The sequence below is a fragment of the Nematolebias whitei genome, chromosome 8 (assembly GCF_014905685.2).
Source record: "Nematolebias whitei isolate Nwh7 chromosome 8, NemWhi1, whole genome shotgun sequence".
In the NCBI taxonomy this organism is placed as follows: Eukaryota; Metazoa; Chordata; class Actinopteri; order Cyprinodontiformes; family Rivulidae; genus Nematolebias; species Nematolebias whitei.
This window is the reverse complement of record NC_056505.1, coordinates 14,170,295-14,191,334: the sequence shown is the minus strand read 5'-3', so window position 1 is coordinate 14,191,334 and position 21,040 is coordinate 14,170,295. Positions and strand designations below refer to the sequence as shown.

At 43.1% G+C, this 21,040-nt stretch overlaps 2 protein-coding genes across 2 annotated transcripts; both read right to left on the bottom strand.

Moving 5' to 3' along the window:
* Nucleotides 1-6,434: 6,434 nt before the first annotated feature.
* On the bottom strand, nucleotides 6,435-7,460 carry ccl27a (chemokine (C-C motif) ligand 27a). Its single transcript, XM_037680324.1, has 3 exons — nucleotides 7,300-7,460; nucleotides 6,902-7,016; nucleotides 6,435-6,550 (listed from the first exon to the last, which is right to left on the bottom strand). The coding sequence occupies exons 1-3, from the start codon at nucleotides 7,439-7,441 to the stop codon at nucleotides 6,454-6,456; spliced, it is 354 nt and encodes a 117-aa protein (XP_037536252.1). The 5' UTR covers nucleotides 7,442-7,460; the 3' UTR covers nucleotides 6,435-6,453.
* A 2,972-nt stretch (nucleotides 7,461-10,432) lies between these two features.
* LOC119413286 (arginine vasopressin) lies at nucleotides 10,433-12,256 on the bottom strand. The gene is made up of 3 exons (XM_037680323.1): nucleotides 12,134-12,256; nucleotides 10,815-11,019; nucleotides 10,433-10,727 (listed from the first exon to the last, which is right to left on the bottom strand). Exons 1-3 carry the CDS (start codon nucleotides 12,254-12,256, stop codon nucleotides 10,591-10,593), a joined length of 465 nt encoding a protein of 154 aa, XP_037536251.1. The 3' UTR covers nucleotides 10,433-10,590.
* Between the last annotated feature and the right edge of the window lie 8,784 nt (nucleotides 12,257-21,040).

Genomic DNA, 21,040 nt, shown 5'->3' with positions numbered 1-21,040 from the left:
TCACGCATTTCCTGGAAAACATTTGGTCCCACCGGCGAGGAGGCGACAGGTGGGCGGTCCTCGGTGCGTTATGTAATCCAGAGGGTGGACCTCTGCAAACTACTCAGAAAAACACATTCTGCCCACATGTGGCGCGCACGTTTTCTGTAACGCAAGTCAAAAGTGTTTTGATAAAAGTGCACAAATTGAAAGTAAAGCGAAAAGAGGAGCAACGGTAAGCGCGAGGGGCAAGGGCGGTTCTAGAATCTAAAACTTTCAAGGGTGCCTATAGCCCCCCCCCCCCCCCCCCCCCCGTTTTGACTATTGGCTTGAACAGCGCAGTGGCGTAAAAAACTTTTGCAATGTCGGGGGGATACACTGGTGGGGGGGTCTGGGGGTCCTCTACCATACAATTTTGATTAAAGTATTCATTCAACCTTTATTTATACAGGTTAGTCTCACTGAGCGTCGAGGACAAATTTACAAGAGAGACCAGATTTTTTTAACAAAAAATTATGACAAAAGTAGACAATCTTAAAATAAAGCATATACATTGGGAAAAAAAAAAAAAAGAATGTAGATGCTATTTCCTGCAGTCTGGTGTATTTTCACAGGATGTTAAACATCTATGTTTACCTACATAAGTAAACACTTGATTCAATAACTATTTTAGAGAGCAATAAGTAGCCTGACTAACAGCTCTCCTTGTGCGAAAAGAGCACGCTCCGCTTCTCTCACAGATCCTAACACCCCCATTCCAACTCCAGTCAACAACTGCTGACAACTGTGTTGCGGTGCACAATACAGAGGCGCTAGCTAAAGATGTAGCACTCCGCCTCTCTCACGCAACACCCCCTCCCCCAGTGTTGCCAGAAATCAAGATAGAAACAAGCAACCTTTATGAAAACAAGCCCAACTGGCAACCCACCACATTGTGTAAAACAGACCATTTTTAAACAGTATAAACATACATTTAATATGGTATTACACATAAACAACATCAAAATTATGATAAACACTTTGAATAACATATTTTAAGCTCTGATAAAAAAATATACATTTTGCATATGTATTTTTTTTTCTACATATTTTTAAAAACAAAACATCCTGACTTCTTCGTGTGAGTGGAGCCCCCTAGTGGTCGGCCACAATGTGAGTGTTTGGAGTGTGTGCCCACAGATGTATTTGTATATGTCTGTGTATTTTTATGTGTATGCCTGTCACCTAGCCAATTTGGGCGGGAGCAATAAACAGGAAACGGGGGCATGGAAAGGACAGACTACCTACTACCACTTGTCTTTTAATTTATTGTGCGAAGCTGGTAGATAATCAACTAGTTTCACTCGGAAAGAAAGTCAAGCCCAAATAAAGTCAGTAAGCCCAAATAAGCAACTTCACGTTCAAAACAAGCCCAAAATAACGCAACCCGCGACTCACAAGATTTACAAGCGACTTTAGAAAATAACAAGCCCAAATTCGCTTAGAATAAGCAGACTTGGCAACTATGCAGCCGTCTTGAATCAGGGTGACACAAAATGATTACTTTCTGAGAATACATTAAAGTTGGTCCATTGGCTCACAAGATATTTTGCTAACAAACAGGTTTGACGCAGTTTAAAGTTTTAGTGAATTTAGGCAATAATTGTTTAAACAAATGACATGTCTTGTTAATAAATGCGATCGTTGACGTACAAGAGAGGCGTGCAGCTTCTACTGCAGGCAGGAAATGGACATCCTGTGTTTACTGAAGTGTTTGTCTTGGCGCCGACATGTAGCTTTGTTGTTTGTTTTTTTTCAGCTTTGTGTGTGAAACTTTATGTCATGCTCCGAGAAAATGAAACAAATGCAAACAGAACCTAAAGACAGAATTTAAACTCATTCTGTGTATTTATATAAAGAACACTGATTAACATCTCATTGTGTGTTTTAGCCACAGAGTCAAATGTCACCGTGCTCTGACCCCAAATCAGACCGAAGAGTTAAACATTAAGAGAAGTCCCACATCAGCAGGCAAAAAGGCTCTGGAAGTTTCTGCTTTTTATTTTTTCTTCTATAACATTTGGAAGATAAACTGCCTTATTTGCCTGTTGCCAGCCACAGTCCGACTACTAATTTTAATATGCTGTTTGGAGCCCTGTAATAAAAAAGAGGTTTAAAAGATAAACACGGGGCTAAAGATGATATTTCATCATGTTATTAATCAGCAGGAAATCAAGACACCTTTTCAAGATTCACAATTCTTTATTTGTCATTTGCACCACAGTGGTACATGTGGTGGAACAAAATTGTGTACACAGGGTCCCAGTTACAGCCAACAAAGTATTAAAATGTAAAAGAACAACAGTAATAAGGTCTAAGATATGAACTAAGAAAAATGTTAACTAAAAATACACTAAGCACTAGTAGCATAGAAACAATACACCGAACAGCAGCACGAACATGAGTCTGTGTGAGCTGGTGAGTACGAATGAACACAATAATATGAAACAGATCAGCAGCAACATGAAACAGATCAGCAGCAACATGATGTGATTTTTCACAGTGATTATCCTGGTTAGATATTCATGAGTCTAGTGGTTCTACACTTAATGTTCCTTAACCTCCTTCCTTTGGGGAGCGGGGCAAAAAGTGTGTGCGCTGGGTGAGTGGGGTCCTTCATGATGCAGGTGGACCAGCATCTGGACATGTAAATGTCTGTGATGGTGGGGAGGCTGACTCCAACAGTCTTCTGTGCAGCCTTCACCACTCTCTGCAAAGCTTTTCTTTCTGCAGCTGTGCAGCCTCCATGCCACACGTTGATGGTGGAGCACAGGATGCTCTCCACTGCACACCTGTAGAAGGAGGTGAGGACTGAGATTCCCAGACCGGCTCGTCTCAGCCTACAGTATGCATGTAACAGTAATGAAGCAGAGATGTTTATTTATGCTGTGTAATGCAGATTTGCAGTTTGTCGTCTGCTTTAGTTCAGCACAATAATTACTTTTGATCAAACAAGCAGAACAGAGGACACATCTGATGGGACAAACAGTGGGCAGACAACAGAGCTTCATCAAACTGGAGCTTCATGTTAGCTGCATGTTGGTGAAGATCCTTCTTTAAAGTCTGAAGAATATGACAAGTGAAATGACTGATAGTTAGATATTCATGAGTCTAACAGCCACTGTTCCTCACTCTAGTGGTTTTACACTTAATGCTCCAAACCTTGTACGCGACGTCAGTATTGTGAGATTTTGTGTGATATGTTGGTGCTCGAATAAGTGTTAAGGATGACTCTCAGCTACTACCACACAGAGTTTTAGCTCCATATCTGTAAAACTGACCTATAAGGTGGCCATCTTAAATTGGGTCAAATCCAAAGCTGTAGATGTTTATTCTTTCATTACTTTTTGAGCTTTATTCAAACACATCCAGTGCCTTATGAGATTTTTTTAAATAAATACACCCACACAGGCCAAAACATTATGACCTTTAATAAAAGTTGGAGATAATGGTGACAACAGGCCACAGCAGTTTTGTTTTTATCAGTGTCACCACAAGATAGTGCTATAGCACAAGACTTTGGCTTTTAAAACTACGGATGAGTTTTTGAACAGGTGAATGTTTGTTCTGCTCTTTCTGTAAAGTTATGTTCCTCACAGTTTACGCAGCACATTCAGCAAAACTAATCCAGTGTGAATAAACTTCTCTGTACGCTTTGTAGCTCCAGGGCTGCATGAGATGAGACGAGACAAATCTTTGCTGATGGATCATCGTTTGCAGAAAAAGGATAAAGATGTGGGAAAAAACTAAAGTGTTTGCAGTACAATTAACCTTTTGTGACAGCATTCTGATTGACAAGTAAAGACGCATTCTCTTGTGGGTTTTTACAAAGAAGTGCAACCATTTATTACTTTTAATTTAAAGAGCTCACAGATGAGTCAGAGTCAAATATTCAGGATGCTTTGAGTTACCACAAACAGAGCAGCCTGTCCTCACATGATGACATCTGGTTGAGAGTACTTAGGTTTAAGAGTATATATTTATATATATATATATATATATATGATGGATGAAAATACCTCTTGGCAAGCGCAAAAGTTTCACGAGTTGATAAATCCAGATTAAGTATGTTTATGTTTACTGTAACGTTGTTATCGATTTTCTTTCTTGCACTAATTCAGGATAAAAATGCAGCAACATTAAATTTGATTAGAGTTCGTTTTTCTGCTTTAATGCATAAATAAAATAAATATTAAAGCTGGTGATTCTGTCGCAATTCCTGCTTGAGATGACTGTTTAATTTCCACCTTTATTTATCTCCAGACAAGGACCATATCACCCGCCGCCTTTCAGGCCACAGTGTTAGCATAATATCTTATGCTGAGAAATGTTGATGTTGAGCTATTTGACTCAAACTTGTAAATAGTGTTATGAACAATCTCATGCAATGCCACCAGATGTAACACTGAATGACTCTCAGCTACTACCACATGAAATTTCAGTTCGGTATCTAGAAAACTGCAGGGATTATATCCATTTTTGTGGAGGCTAATGTTGATTAGCCGTGGCAGTCATCTTGACTTGGACTGACTCTAAAAGTTTATAAATTGTAGACATACACCCCATGATTACTTTCTGAACGTTTAAATAAAATCCATGCAGAGTTTCATGAGATATTTTGCTAACAGACAGACACATGAATACAGACAAAAGCAGAAACATCATTGTCCGCCTTCACCTTTTGGCAGCGAGTGAAAAAAAGCACCTACAGAATAAAAAATTGTTTTTAAGTTTTGAAGACTAACAATCAAAATCTACATGCATGCACTCATAAAACAAAAAGTAGGCACAAAAATAACGGAGCAAAAAACTCAATTTCAAAACAACTCTTTGACTAAACCATAAAAACAACATGCAAGTATCCCAGCATATTTAGAAAGTAGCCGTGGGCAGTAACAGCTCTATTCCTTTTTGTTTTAGTTTTTTATATTTGCATCACTTCGTGTAAAATGTACGAAGAATTTTACGATGCGTGTGATGTGTAGCGGCTTGTCTGCGAGTCATGTCAGAGCCAACAGTGGCTGAGATTTCATAATCACAAGACGAAACAAACTGTCAAGCATACTTTAATAATAAAGGGTTTTTGAATTCCTTAAGTATAAAAAGTTACAGATCTCATCTTCTTTAAGCTGATAGTGCAAATTAAGATGCGGCTACACGATCAGGCTGCTGCACGTTAACAAAGGAACACTTATGTAAAAACATTCACATTTGTCTTTATTCGTATTGAACATGTGCATGTGCTTCTTTAACTCGAAAAGAAACAGAAATGTCCCACAGCACACACACTCTACACACATCCAGTTATGACTTTGTACAAAGCATTCAGCGATGTGAGCAGTTATAAAGGGGTCATGTTGTTGCATGAAGTTGAAGGGAAGATTCACATAAATGCTGATAATGCATCAAAGCTGGAAAATCCATGTAGAAAACTGCAATATTTACATGTAAGTACAGCAATAGTTGGAAAAATATACAACACAATTATTTACAAGTCTCTAACATACTCTCACGTTTTTCCACAACTTGCTGTAGTTAGTTATATAAAAGCTGTTTTCCATCCATCCATTATCTTTACCAGCTACTTCCTTTTCAGGTCGCGAAGGTCACTGGTGCCTATATCCAGCAGTCACTGTGCAAGAGGCGGGGGACACCCTGGACAGGTCTCCAGTCCACCACAGGGACACAGAGACAAACGAGACAACATTCACTCTCACTCACAATTTAGAGTCACCAATCAGCCTAACATGCATGTTTCTGGTCTGTGGGAGGAAACTGGAGTACCTGGAGAAAATGCACACATAAACAGAGAGAACATGCAAACTGCACCCAAAAAGACCCCCAGCCAGGATTTGAGCTGGCGACCTGCTCGATGAGAGGCGGCAGCTCTACCAACTGCGCCACCATGCCACCTCCAGATTATCATAATAATTCAACATAAATCAACGCCTATACTACACAAATCGAGTGCAGCATGGTGGTGAGTTGTTGCCTATCTCTGAGAAAGCTGCAGGATCGACTCCTGACATTTCTGCAGTTTGCATGTCCTCCCTGTGCATGTAAGTACTTCGGTTTCCTCCCTCAGACCAAAGACATGCATGAAGGGTTTATTGGTAATGCTAAATTGTCCCTAGGCGGGAGTGAGAGTGTCAACAGTAGTTTGTCTTGTTTGTCCCTGTGATGGACTTCCAGCGTGCAGCACACCTCTCACACAGTGGCTGCGGGAGATGGACTCCATCTCCCAGAAACCCAGAAAGGAGAAGTAGGTTAACCCTCCTGCTGCCCTTGGGTCAAAGTAACCCATGCAGTCTCGGTTTTAAAACCCAAGGACAGCAATGGGGGGGGGGGGGGGGGGGGGTGGTAAGAAAATGAATGGATGGACGATACAAATGGCTGAATACAAAGTCTGTGGGGACCATAATACACACAAACATCTCAGAGTTTCCATGTGCACAGCAGGCTCTTCTTTCTCAGAAATCGCTCCACTTTAGGACTGAAACAAATTGGTTTCTTCCGGTTTTTCAGAAACACCCTGTGAACCCACAAGAAGAAAGAACACAGTTTAGGTCTGGAAAGTATTGTATGGTTAACAAGGCAAGAGAATGACTAAAGGTAGACCGAGGAATCGGTCAGCAAGAAATCTTTATAGATAATAATAAAAAGTTGAATTTAACTGAAGCAGAGAAGCAAAACAGCCAAAAACTCTAACACAGTAAGAGGATGAAAATGTAAAAAAGGGTCAGTCCAGCCCATGCTTTTGTCTGAAAAGTTTATTTTTATGTTGATATATGCACATGTGCATGTGTATTGTGTACACATAGATAAATGAGGCGATGACTAAAAAAAAATCACTTTTTGTTGTTGGGTTATCGTCAACACTTACAACACTGCGTCGATGTCACAGGCGCCGGTGCTCTTCTGTATTTCCCATCGGTCAAGTTTCCACAGATAATTGCAATGGATGTGATCCTTGACACTGATGCAACATTTTGGGATAGCTGCAAAATGCAGGACGGTTAAATCAAAAATAGCAGAACAAATGCAACCCTGTAGGAATGCGCTTTAAAAACAAATCCACTATTTTTAGATTTTAATAAAGTGAACTGTTAATAGGTTAACAATTGCTTAAGTGCAACACTACTGTTTTCTTTGCTGTTAAAAATGCATGGTTTATGAGCTTCACTTTTCCATTAAATATCAAATATTTGAGTGTGCGCTCGTGCATGTGAATAATTCTGATAAAACAGACTCCTTTGGCTCTGACATGTGTGCAGCCCTTACCGTCTGTGGAGGTGATGGCCAAACCAGTGAGGAAGACAACCACAAACACAACCTTCAGATCCATGATGGCAGAGCAACTGTGGGGAGGACACCTCTCCTCACTGTATATATATACACAGGCAGGAAACATGCACACGCACATGCACACCCAGAGTTCACATGCCATCAAACCAGCCAGCACATTTTGACATTTCTATCGCTGCTAAAAAAAAAAAAAACTATAAAATGCCAAAGCTGTGGTGATATACAAAGTGACAAACTTTTATCAGGGCAAATCTGCTCAATTGTGAGCCAGGATCATTAAAACTGTCGGAGCAGGATTATTTCAGGACACGGACGTGCTTCAACAGGTTCGATGACAGGTCTTTAAACCGTCTCTCATCTGGTTCATGAAAGTCAAAGGAAAGCCTAACGACTGCCACACCTATATGAGCACAAAAGATGGGACAAAAGTAACCGTTGAATCGTTTAATTTGAATAGAAACTCATCCAAGGTCAGATTCTGGAGAAGAAATGAGGTGTTGTGATAGAAAAAAAATAATCTCTACTAAGCAATCTGAGTCCTGAGGTCCGTATGTGTAATTAGTGAAAGGTTTTGTATTAAATGAGTCAGTAGTGATTTTTCTTTCTGATAAACTTTTTTCATGTCAACAGTCATTTGGGAGCAATTTAGAGTATCGGAGCCAGAAAATAATGTCAGTTTGAGCTGCAAAATAAACATCTTGATGAAATTACCTAAAATAAGATGAGATAGGACCAAAAAAAAAGAAAGGATATGCGGCGATGAACTGAGCAAATACAATGAGGTGGGACAAGATCAGAAAAGATGATGTTTAATAATAAAAATGAGATGACATCAGAGGATTAGATAAGATGAGCAGAGATTAGCAAAAGAAGGTGAGATAAGGCTAGATCAGAAAAGACACGGTAAATAAGATTTTATGAGGGATATGATAAATAGATAAAAATAAATAAATAAAGGTTGAATGAATGATGATGCAATTAAATAAATTAGATGAGATAGAAATAAATGAGATAGGATGAGTTGAGATGAACAGACAATAAGGTGAGATGAGATTAGAAAATAAAGTGAAGTGAGATTAGAAAATAAGGTGAGATGAAGTGTGATCTAATGAGACGACGTGAGAAGATAAGCCAAGATCAAATAAGTTAAACATAATGAATATGATCTTGATTAATCCATTTAGAGTTAAGATTCACCGGGAGTTGCTCCCACGGATTTGACAATGATTGTGCAACTTAACTGAGCGTGCAAGCTGACACTATAGATACTGGAGGGGGGGCAGAGGGGAGGAATCACTTTCCCCAAGGGAATTATTTTAAGGCACACAACAGCACAAGTGTTGATAAAAAAAAAAAAAAAAAGGTACGTCAGAGATGTGGACATCAAAACTGACAAATGAAAACATCCGAGTTCTGAGTGTCGAGACTCGATTCATTGTGTTCTCTCATTGAAACCTTTTGAAACGATGAGATTTCCACCACTGTGCTGTTTTCATATGTACGACACTGAGACACAAAGGGATCGAGCCGTCTAACTCTCTGACATGTTGGTTTTGTAAAATCAAGAGTGAAGGATTTAAGTTGGAGCAAATACTAATCCTCTTTGGTTTGGTTTCACTTTCCTCACCCCATTATGAGGTGCCGTTTTAACTCACATGTCTAATGGCACAGGGTGAAAAAAACAAAAAAAAAACAAGTAAAGCCTTTCAGGATACAACCTTGTGAGACATTTCTCAAGATGTAATGAAACTTGAGAGCTGCTGAGACAACTGGAATGAAGGTGGTTCATCTCCAGGAGGCATGGCGGTTGGTTTAATCTTTCTAGGTAACAAAGTTGATCAGATGAATGTCAAATGTGTTTTCACCTAAAATTTGAACCTCTTATTGCAAATTATTTCCAGCTTAAGCTGTAAATGAATAGCATTTAAAGAAAATCTTATAAAAGACACATCCTGATACCAGTAATTCTTAATTATTATTATTATTATTCTTTTGGCTGCTCCCTTCTTCAGGGATCCCCACAGTGAACTAACTCGCATGAAGACTTGGTGATTGTTCCTGACGCAACCACAGCCTTCTGTGTGGAGCAGAGAGCTGCCATAGGGCACCCGGGGGTGCAGATGGTGGGAGCTGAGGGCCTTGCTCAAGGGCACAGAGTAGAGCAACAAGAGTGGAGGCAGGTGTGGGTGCGTCACCTTTTCCCACCCACATTTTGATGTTGTTGGTCCGGGGAGATGAACCAGCGCCCTTCCGATCACAGGTCCACCCTTAACCTCTGCACCACCACTCCCCCGCACTAGTAATTCTCAATTGTTTTGTAATTATATTCATGGGCTTGTGCAGATTATAATTTTACTATTGACATGAGGATACAATTAAAAGATAAAACATCATAAATTGTGTACAAGATACTGAACCTATCCAAAACAAAAAAAACAGTGATTATTATTTTTTTTAATTTTAAGTAACACAGACAGGAAGTCATTGAAAACCTACAACTGACAAAATCAGGCAGGTGTGTATCTGTTCCTTGTTGGATGGGAACCTACGCAATCTGCCACAAACACCATCTCTCTGTCATCACACACATGCACACACGCACGCACGCACACACACACACACACAACTAAACACAGGTTACAATACACTGCATTTCATTTATAAAGCTGAACATGTTGGCACACAGCAGTGCAAGCTGTTATTTAACAAAAGCTTAATGTGTGTTGGAATACTACCAATAAATTCCAGACTAAATTACAACTATTATATGAGCAGATTTTCTCAGGTGTTGTTCTTTGCTTAGGTTGAAACTACATCCTTTTTTTTTACTCATAAGCAAACAAGGTGTGACTGATATGAAGCAACATTTTTCATCAAAACAAACCACACAGGCAGTTTTTAGCAGCGGTATAGTCAGTATTTTTCTTTTATTTTTAATGCAAAATCATGGTTTTGCTACACAAGCACTGTAAGTCAGCCGTTTGCTGTCAGTGGCAAGCTTTATTTATGGTCCTTCATTTATTTACACAGTTTTGATAAAACTCTCATTAGAATTTGAGCTCAGTATTGTTTACAGTATGTGCATCACTATGTACAGTTTTAAAGTGGGAGCAGACAGGAAATTTAACATTAATAATGTGATATTTATCTCCTAATATGTCAAATAAAAACTTCAAAAAGAAGCACAGAGTTTAAAGACAACAAACTTTGACTTGGTTCAGAGTTCAGAACATGAGGCTCAGAAGCGGCTCCAGGCTGTGAGGTGGATCAGTACTCGGTCGGTCCTCTGCTGGTTGCATGAAGGAGACGAAGCAGCAGCTCTGTGGGCGAGCTCCTCGCAGAACTATGGGCCGAATCTATGGCCTCCACCTCGCCGAGGCATCCGGAGTCCACCGCACAGCCCTCTGAGAAGCAGAAAAACACCGATCAGCTCACAATGGTTGCAAATGAATACCCTGAAGACGATAAACACCAGGAGAGAACAACTGTACCGGAGTCACAGCAGAGTCCTGAAGCAGCGCAGCGTCCCCCCTCTGATCCACAGGGTCGTCCTCCTGCCTGGCACGGAGTGAGCAGGTAGTTCTCCTCCTCACAGTGAACTGACGCTGCCGAGCCCAGCAGGCAGCCCAGACCCTCCCCACAGCAGATACTGGGGCCGAAGCAGCGGCCCCTGTCTCCGGGGCCACAAGACATGCACTGAAGGAAAACAAATGAAGCGTTGAGAATCATCAGCAGGTGAAATACAAACGGTAAATAACTATTCCTTTCCTTCCTATGTTCACACACAAACAGTGCTCTTACAAACCTAAACCATTTTCTATAAGAACAGATACTGTAAATAAATCAACTAATGAATTTATCTAAATATTGATTATAGACTTTTTATTAGAAAGTGCACGCATGTGAGGGTAAGTACTGTAGAGGTGTTATGCACAGCATGAATAAGATTGCATTGACAAACTGATACATGTGATATTACAATTAATTTAACTATTGTTAATCATTGCATGGGGAAAACCATTTTCACATATTGGACAAAAAGTATAATAATGCATTTTAATATCTTTGCCTATTTATTGTCACGATAGTAAAGATTTAGTGTGTACTGTAACTAACAAATAATTTACCACTTTCCGTTTAAAATTTGGAATATTTGAAATAAAATTAATTTATTTAAATCCGCCTGGTCCTTGAGCGCCACTATCCTGCAGGTTTGAGACGTTTCTCTGCTCTGTCTTTGAATCAGTCTGTGATTAAATTAACAGGTTTTTGCAGAACATGAAGAGGTAATCCAAACAGTGAATCAGGAGCGTTGCAGCAGGAAATCTAGAAATACATGGATACCCAGATCTACAATATACAAAATATTCACATAATGACACACATATTATATATACATCATTAAAAAGCAGATTTTTTTTGGCCATTTAGTAAAAAGACAATAAAAAAAAAAGACTTTTTGCAGTGATATTTGTTTTCTTTTTAATCTAATTTAAATAATAATAATAATAAACTTTATTTCTATAGCACCTTCCAACAACGCCTTGCATTGACCAAGGTGCTTCACAAGACAAAACAAGATTAAAAACAGGACACAATAAATTAGTGCAAATTAAAAAACACAGCGAGAATAAAAGAAGGTAATTTAAACTCAAACCTTATGTCTAAAAACTGATTTCTTATTTTGTAGGATTGTTCTTTATTTTAATTCATGCATCATATTTAAAGATAAGAATTAAATTAATCAAATACTTTTAATTTTAAAAGGAAAAACAATTCGGGGTGGGGGGGTGGGGGGGGGTGCCCTCACCTGTCTGGTGGCCGCCTCTGGCAGCGCGCGCTTCCCGCCCCGAGGGCAGTTCTGGATGTAGCACGCAGAGGAGAGCGCGAGGAGCAGTCCCAGGACGGACACGTGAAGCAGGGAGAGAGGCATGGCTGCTGGTTCCGGTGTGCGGACGCGTCTGACTCACGGCACCGGTCACTTCTCACTTTTTAAACAGGCGGACGGACAAAAGCGGACCGAGGCCTGACGTCAGCGCGCGCGCGCACACCCCGCACCATCACCGAAGGCCACCTTGCGTGGCGCGTGCGCGCCAGGTCGCAGCAGATGTGTCTCTGCATCGGATGTGCGCCATCTAACAAATCTGCAGCAGAAGATGCCTCTTCTGTATTCAGCCGCACTCATTTCTAATCTGCTCTTTCTTCTGAATAATCTCTGAGGTGACAATAAATCTGACACAACATGAGCAACTAATTAGAGTTTCAGAACAACTAATTAAGGTTTACAAAAATAAGAAGCTGAAATGAGGATGTTATGATGCTCATGCACATATTTAGTGGTCAATTCCTGCCAGATGTTTCTGACTTTTGTTGTGGTTTCATGACAGCCCCAGGGTCACACAAATTACACCCCCTGACTTATTGATGAGCACGACAGCATTAGCATTTCCAACAAACATATTTTAACTGATTATGTTGTTCCGCCGCATGCTTTGAGCTCTATTTGTTCCATTAGTTGTGATGATGATTATGAAGGAAATGGCAAAACTGAGCATCAACAAAAGCTTTAATACATAATGCGCTCTGGAGAACATATGACATAAAAAGTTTCAAAGGAACTACTTTTACACAATATTTTACTTTTATTGATGGTAAATGAATCCTTGAGTTAAAATTTTATGAACTTTGTGAACAATGCCATCTTCCTCCCCGTGTTTGTTTACCTACGGCAAGGGTCTGAAACGTTTATGATTTATAAAAAAGAAGAAGCATTTTTACAACTCCATTTATTAAATTAAATGTGTCCAGAGCTGCAACAACCTGCTACAACTGTGATCATCAACTGGTGGCCCATGGGCCACTTTAGTTTTTTTTGGAGGAAACTTTTGTGTAGTGATGACATTACAAAATTATTATGTGAAAAATATCTAATGACTTTTAACATTTACTGATATTTTTACAGTTTAATACAAATGAAAAGACCAGATTTTTGTAAGGTGGTGGTGGGAGTACTTAAAAAAAATCTATAAACTGTGCAGACCTACGTGATTTTTTTTAATTGTGGGAAAAACAATTAAGTATAGAAATAAAGCGAAAAAGAGTTAACGAGTATTTGCAAAATAAATGACAGGAAAACGTCTAAAACGAGCACATTTTTGTTGTTTGTATAAAATTCAGTTTTATGTCAGTTTTGGTCAGAGTTGCTGCAGAGGGACTAAAGAGCCACATGTGGCTCCAGAGCCGCAGGTTGCGGACCCTGATCTAGGCTGAAAAACAGCAACATTGTAATCTGTGGAGTTGTTGTTGTTCAGGATCAAGTTTGACCGTTCGGATGCACTGGCATTTACGCTCAGATTCACCGAGTAAAGTTTGCAGATTCAAGTGTTTTGTTTACATTGAGTGTGGACGCACATTTCAGAACTGTATGGAAATCTACTGGATTACTTGTTCAAATAAATTAGAAATAGTTCACGGTAGCTTTTTTATGTTTGATTTCATAGTTTTCAATGAGTCCCGTTTGGTCCTTTTGTGCAGCTTCCAGCTGCAACAGTGAAGCTGATGTCTTCATTTCACATGCAGAAACACTGATTCCTATTTTTGAGCGGATACAGGATCACGACCTTGGTGATGTTGTCATGGAAACCAATTCAGAAATGATGCTGTTTATGATTGTGACACCCAGTAAATTTAGCATCCATGACTTCAGCCTGTTTTAACCTTCTGCAGACAAGTCAAACTTAAAAAAAAAAAAAACTAAATAAATTAGTATAAAGAATTCATTTTTTTTTAAAAACAGAGGCTTCTATCTATAAGTTCAAATCCTATTTTAAGATCTTTTTATGTCTGACAGGGTTGATCCGCACGTTTCTGTATTGTAACTCTCAGTATGTTGGTGTTAGACCTGTCACGACTTGGTCCAGAATAATGCGACACTTCTAATATGAACAATCATATCTCTGCCGTACTGTTCATTTAAGAAATAACTTTAGCTGTGGACCTACAGGGCAGCCAGTTCCTGCAGCCTTTTAATGTTGACTTCCAAATCAGAGCAAATGATCTTTTGGGTTTAGTTGTCCTGAGGTGGTAAACGTTGGTTACGTACTGTAACCCCAGATTCTATGAATATAAGCGTAGCCCTTTAAGGCCTTCGCTTTAGTGGGTTTATCCCGTTATGCAGAGCATAAGCACTGAAAAAAAAAATTAGTCCACGCCCACCTGCTGTGTGGGCCCTACCCGGTCCGTATAAATTACGTTAAGAGCGGGAAATCGGCTCCCAAAATAGCTTTTTTCTTCAGCCATTTAGGAGCCAGTGAGGCCCGACGCTTAAAGGGCTACGCTTATATTCATAGAATCTGGGGTTACAGTACGTAACCAACGTTCTATGTCATATAAGCTTCGCCCTTTAAGGCCTTCGCTTTAGTGGGTAAAGGGCGAAGCCGATGTGGTCCTCGCCTCACTGGGTCCATTCGAACACAGTAAGAAGCGGAAGCTTGCCCAAAAAACGTCTTGTCACTCAGCTCCCCATGTGCATAACTACGCATCGCGTAATTATGTGCCATGCACAGACGCATGTTGTGTAACTATGCGTTCTGACAAAGCATGAATACCCCGGAAAACTTTCAACGGGAAGAAGAAGTTGAAAAGAGGGGGGGGGGGGGGGGGCATGAACCAACTGGTTCATGGCTGAACAGTATAAACAGATTAATGTCCATAAATTGATTATAACTCAATTGAACTGATTGGTAACAATAATCATGAACTGATTAGTGACAATATAACCAAAATCACAGACACGACTTGTGACTGATAACAACATCTCACACTGTAATGCATGCAGACAGAAGTGAGCTTAAACAGAGTTCCATGAGAACAACAATATTCATTCTGTTAGAGCACTAAGGACAGAATGTGTCATGGAACGAGCCGTTACATCACGTAGGTAAAAGCGAATAAATGAGCAGGGTGTTGACCATGCAGCCGCAGTGCAAATGTCCTGCATTGACAAACCATTATGCAGAGCAGTCGAAGATGCGATACCCCTGGTCGAGTGTGCTTAGAGGTTGACAGGAGGCTCTAAATCTGATGCTCTGTAGGCTTCAGAAAAGGCCTCACACAGCCAGTGTGATAAGCGCTGGATGGATAACGGCGACCTGTAGAAACATCTCTATAATGCACAAACCATTGTTGAGTTTGAAACGCATTGCAGCTGTGTGCGTTATGTAACACGTCAAACGCCCGCACCGGGCAGAGAAGATGAAAAGATGCTTCCTCTTCTGATCTGTGGGGGGGAAAAAAACCCCTCCAACGATATCACTCTTGATTTAAAAGAGCTCGTGATGTTTTAGGCATAAAAGCTGGGTTGGTCTTAAATCAGCTGAGCTGCCCGTCAGCCTAATTCTAAGGCATGACGAAGCAACAGAGAGGGCAGATAAATATTTACCCTCTTAGCGGGTGTTAAAACCAGCAACAGGGCTGTTAAAAGAGACAAGAATTTAAATGAAACCTGATCCAGAGGCTCAATTGAAGCTTTGATCAGGGCTCGCAGGACCAGCGTTAAACCCACTGTGGAAAACAAGTGGGCGTGAAAACAGGCCTACATCTCTGTACACCTTTTAGAAACCGCTTCATCAGCGGGTGATAAAAGCTGTTCTGACTCCAAACCCTTTGTGGCAGGAAGAGATGGCTGCAATCGTACGTTAAAGCGTACTGAAAGCCAACTCCCTATCCATCAGCTGTTGTAGAAAAACAACACGCCGCTTAAAAGGCATGAGGTGGTCTCTAAACCTTCTCTGTGCACCAGCGCTGAAAAGCCGTCCCCTTGATGTGTACAGAACTGTGGTAGATGCAGCACGTGAATCTTGAATTGTGCACACTATCTCCTGAGGGAGACCCATCCTCTAAGTGGAACCGCTCAGCGGTCAGACCCACCGGTGTTGACCTATTTCTGGGTAACTCTTGGTCGCTCCTCCTGCCTGAAGGAGAGCATCCTTCCTCCATGACAGTTCCACGGCGACCCAACAACAGACGTTGCAGGCCTGTGAACCATAGTGCGTTCACACGCCGGGAGCCACCAAGGAGGGCTGTCAATCCCTCCTCTTGAACTCGGTTCATGGACCGTAAAAAACAGAGGAGGTGGGGGGGAAAGAAACGCGTAAAAAGCGTTTTGGGCCACCGACTGTGAGCAAATGCGTCCCCCCCCAGCGATGGATCGTCTCGCGGGCTCAGGGAAAACCGTAGTTGACATTGAGCGTTCTTCTCGCATCGCAAACAGGTCCACAGCTGCTTTGCCAACTTCTGCTGCGTCTGAAAAACATCAGATCCGGATGGAGGATCCGGTCCACATAACGTGGGCCGCCCTTGGACGTCACATCAGCCCCTCTGTTCAGAACATCGGATATGTAAACTGCTCTAATAAAAGCAGGTTTGATGAACCCAACTCAGTAGCTTCCGCGCAATGTGTAACATCTGGGCTGAACGCACACCCCCCTGGCGGTTTATGTACGCAGCAGTCACCATGTTGTCTGTGTGAATCAACACGTGTTGATTCTGTAGCACGGGAGCAAAAAGTTGAATCACATTCAGCACTGTGCGACACTCCAAAACATTGATGTGGGCTGATGTGCGGTGGGGCCACAGCGCCCCTACTGCTTGAGATAGGCATGTTCCCCACCCCAACCTGACAGAGACGCGTCCGTGAAGACTGACACGTGACGTGGATCTGCTGACGGGGACTCCCTCTGACAGAGCCAGGGTGTTTCCCCAGTGTCGGAGGTCTGCTCCCATGGAGGGAGGGACAGTGATCATCCGTCTCTTTTGTTTTACTGGATCCACACGCAGACGCGTAAACCACCTCTGGAGGCGTCTCATGTGTAACAAACCCAGCGGGACCACTGTGTGAGCTGATGACGTCATTCCCAACAGCTTCATGACGGAGACAGCTGTTACCACTTTGCCAGGTCTTACGTGGCGTAATTGGTTTTTAGAGTGTCGATTCTTGTTTGTGATAAACGAGCCGTCATGGTAATTGAGTTTAATTCCACTCCCAGATAACAATTATCTGGGCCGGGAAAATCGAGCTCTTCTTCCAGTTATGGCGAAAACCAGATTTAGCAGGTGTGATGCTAACACCTGAGCCTGTATCAATGCTTCCTGTCTGGAGTGAGACAGGGGCAGCAGGTCGTCCAGGTAAAAACAAAACCCTCATCCCTGCTTGTGCAGTGGATGCAGGGCTGTCTCCACACACTTGAGAACGTACGAGGCGCGAGGGAGTACCCAAAAAAGGCAACCTGTTGTACTGGTACTTCATCCCTTGAAAGGCGAAACGCAGAAATTTTCTGTGTTTTGGGATGATTGGTGTGTGAAAATAGGCATCTTTTAAAACGATGGAGACAAACCAGTCGTTTTCCTGGATGTTGTCCAACAGCTGTCTGTTCATCAACATGTGAAAAAATCTGTTCATGATCGCTTTGATGAAAGCTGACAGATCCAGAATCGGTCTCATCCCTCCGGTCCTTTCGGGGACCAGGAAGTAGCTTGAGTAAAACCCTGTGTTTTCCTCCTCGTTGGGAACTCTTGAGATTACACCTTTTATCAGAAGCTCTTGGATTTCTGCATTTAAGGCTGAGACTTGGTCTGGTGATGACAGGACCGTCTCTATAACTCCTCCGAACGGAGGGGGTCGGGTTGCAAACTGCAGCGTGTAACCCTTGCATAACACTCTGTCCCTCCATCTGTCCGGTGAGCATGTTTTTAACCACTCTGCGTGACGTTCGTGGAGTGGACGTGCGTTTAAATGATGTGCCGTGTTTTGAACGGATGTCATCCAAACCTCCGCCTCGACCGCCGTCATGCGTCGCGGAAATGTTTTCCGCGTGACCCAAGGCGAGGCTTTCTCGAAAGGGCTGTTCTGCGCGCGCCCGCGCGCTGTGACTGGATCGCGGACCAACCTTCATGTCCGGGCGGGGCGGTGTGTGCTGAGGCGAGGCGTGTGTCAGCTGATGAAGTGAAGGTTGTGAGCCTCGCGGGAGCGCACGTTTCCTCTGGAGGGACGCGCGCCGCTCTCGCTGAGGGCGGGGCCCGTCATTGGATTCATTCAGCTGTCTCACGCTTATGCCGCCGTGAGCTGCTGATCGCTGGGACGCGGTGGATGACGGCCACTCGCGTTCATACAGGAGAGGCGTGTGTTGTTTTCGCTGAGAGCAGGGACCTCCACCGGACCCGGCCTGCGGTCCCACATTTATCCCGATGTGGGCCGGTGAGCGCCGGGCAGCTGTGCGTGCATCATCGACACAGTGCCGTTGGATGGAGGCTGCTTGTCTCGCTCGGGAGCGCGTAAACACCGTTGGGAGGTGATCGTGCGGGTCTGATTGACAACAAGTTATTTCGCTTACCGTGGTGTCACGTGAGCGTCTGGGCATGTGAGGGAGCGGCGGTGGATTTAAAAAACCTTTATTTAAGGACACCGGCTCTTTATGAGTGGAGGGTGTGTGTGTAGCGGCTGTGAGCTCATCCGAGCTTACAGACTGGCTAAAAACAGGCGTTTTGATCTTTGAAAAATCATTTATTCAATTCCTGTGTCATTTATACACACATCCTCCGCAGACCGTCATTTCTTAAAACTTCTCCCCCGTGAGCTCTGCGGTTTGTTTGCTCCGAGCGCCGTCTGCAGGCGATCTCTGGGGAAAACGCTGAAGTGCAGGCTGCCGGACTGAGGAGGGGTGGTCTCTGGCGGGCGGGGCTGGTGGTGGAGCTGGGCGAGACGAAGCTGCTGCTGCCGTGGAGCGTCGATGTCTCTGCCTCTGCTTTTGACGATCTCTCCAGCGGGCTGGAGGACGGAATGAGCCGCGCGGCTAGATGAGATGGCGTACAGCTTCCGACGTCTCCTCCGACTGCTTCGAATTCGTCAGCATGGACGTCAAGCTGCTTCCGAACAGCGCGTCCGATGAGATGGGGCCCTCCATCCGGTCTTTGTGCAGCTTTTCCGGCAGCAATGGAGAGTGACGGAGCCAGATGGAACGTTGGATTACCGTCATCCATGCTACAATCCTCGACAGGCAACCCGAGGGAGCGGCGCACATGTTGAGGATGGCGTCTGCCGATCTACACAGGGAGCTCTTAGTCTCCTCCGGCAGGTCTGAGGTCTCAGCCTTTTCGACATGCTAAATGCTAGCAGCGCATGTTGTTGCTAACTGCGGTTGCCTGAAAACACGTCGGTGGGCTCGATTGGAGAGCTTTGGTCGCCGTCTGGTTCCTCCGGAGGGACGGGACGCTGCTCCGACCTGGACAGCTTCGCTCCGGAAGCTTCCGCGAGGCTTGGCTCCAGGGGAGGGAACCGAGGAATAGCGTCAGTTGCCTTACAGAAGGAGTTCTTTGTCTCCAAGGCAGGTCTGCGGCCTTCAGTCCCTTGGACATGCTATATGCTAGCAGCGCACGTTGTTGCTAACTGCGGCTGCCTGGAAAAACACGTCAGTGAAAAATAACCTTTCCGCCGATCATCCGAACTGGCGGGAAAAGGCGAGGGACGTAGAAAAAGGGGGTCCCTTCATGTCAGCCTCCTCCCGGGTTCCGCCGGGCAACCCCTGAGGGCGCTGTCGGCCGGGAGCGGTGTGATCGCCGATGCGAAACGAGGTGGGATGGGGTGAGCATTCACTCAGCCCCCCTCCACCTACACTACGCTCCCCGGGAGGGAATGAGCAGCGGGGGCTGCAGCTGAGCACACCTTGCCCCGGAGGAACCATCCGGTTCGCCCCGAGGGTCGGCGATAAGAGGAAAAAACACAAGATGGCGTTGTCCAGCGTGTAGTGACCTGTCACTGGGAAATGTTCCACGACGCTTACCTTGGAATAAGACTGCTGTCATCTTCTCCTCGGGGAGGAGAACTCACCGGACGACCGGAGGTCGACTGCCGGGCCCAGCATCCTTCACAAGGTTGGTCATTTACACAACTTATCTTCTTTGTTCTTCTGACAGTGCTATATTAGCTCGCTGAAGAAAAAATGGGAGCCGATTTCCCGCTCTTAACGTAATTTATACGGACCGGGTAGGGCCCACACAGCAGGTGGGCGTGGACTAATTTTTTTTTTTCAGTGCTTATGCTCTGCATAACGGGATAAACCCACTAAAGCGAAGGCCTTAAAGGGCGAAGCTTATATGACATAGAACTACGGCGTACATCGCCCCTGAATACCAGGCAGGATAAAACTCTTCCTGTTTTGAAACACACCAATAGCTTTTTATACAACATGAATCAAAATTTCCCATTTTATTGTTTAAATTGAGTTTTTACCAAATTTTTATTGTGTTCATTTGAATCATCTTTTCCCTAATATTTTATATATAATACTTTGGCTTGTCTAAATTTGCTATAAAGATACTTGTAAAAGCAGCTAGGAGGAAAACGTTAAAAAAAAGACAATATACCGTATAGTCTATAAGTCACCTTTTTTTTCAGTTTGGCCAGTCCTGCGACTTATAGTCCGAAGCAACATATTTATGTATTTTTTAACTATTCATGACAAATTTTTGATTGACACATTAAATTAAGTTAATTCATACTAACATGAACCAAAAAGTAAACCACCATTTGCAGCTGCGAGAGGGCCCTCTAGGCTTTTGACAACTATATGTTGTTTCTCTACCGCTATAAAAAGCCCCAACACAAATGCCCCCAAAAGGCGGAGTTGTTCAGAAGCGACACCGAGGATGAAGAATTCAATGG

Coding starts and splice junctions, on each gene's coding strand:
- LOC119413286 (XM_037680323.1), bottom strand. CDS start 12,256: ATGCCTCTCTCCCTGCTTCACGTGTCCGTCCTGGGACTGCTCCTCGCG. Junction 11,020..12,133: donor CAGAGGCGGCCACCAGACAG/GTGAGGGCACCC, acceptor GTTTTCCTTCAG/TGCATGTCTTGTGGCCCCGG. Junction 10,728..10,814: donor AGGACTCTGCTGTGACTCCG/GTACAGTTGTTC, acceptor TCTGCTTCTCAG/AGGGCTGTGCGGTGGACTCC.
- ccl27a (XM_037680324.1), bottom strand. CDS start 7,441: ATGTGCGTGTGCATGTTTCCTGCCTGTGTATATATATACAGTGAGGAG. Junction 7,017..7,299: donor GGCCATCACCTCCACAGACG/GTAAGGGCTGCA, acceptor TGCATTTTGCAG/CTATCCCAAAATGTTGCATC. Junction 6,551..6,901: donor TGTGACATCGACGCAGTGTT/GTAAGTGTTGAC, acceptor GTGGGTTCACAG/GGTGTTTCTGAAAAACCGGA.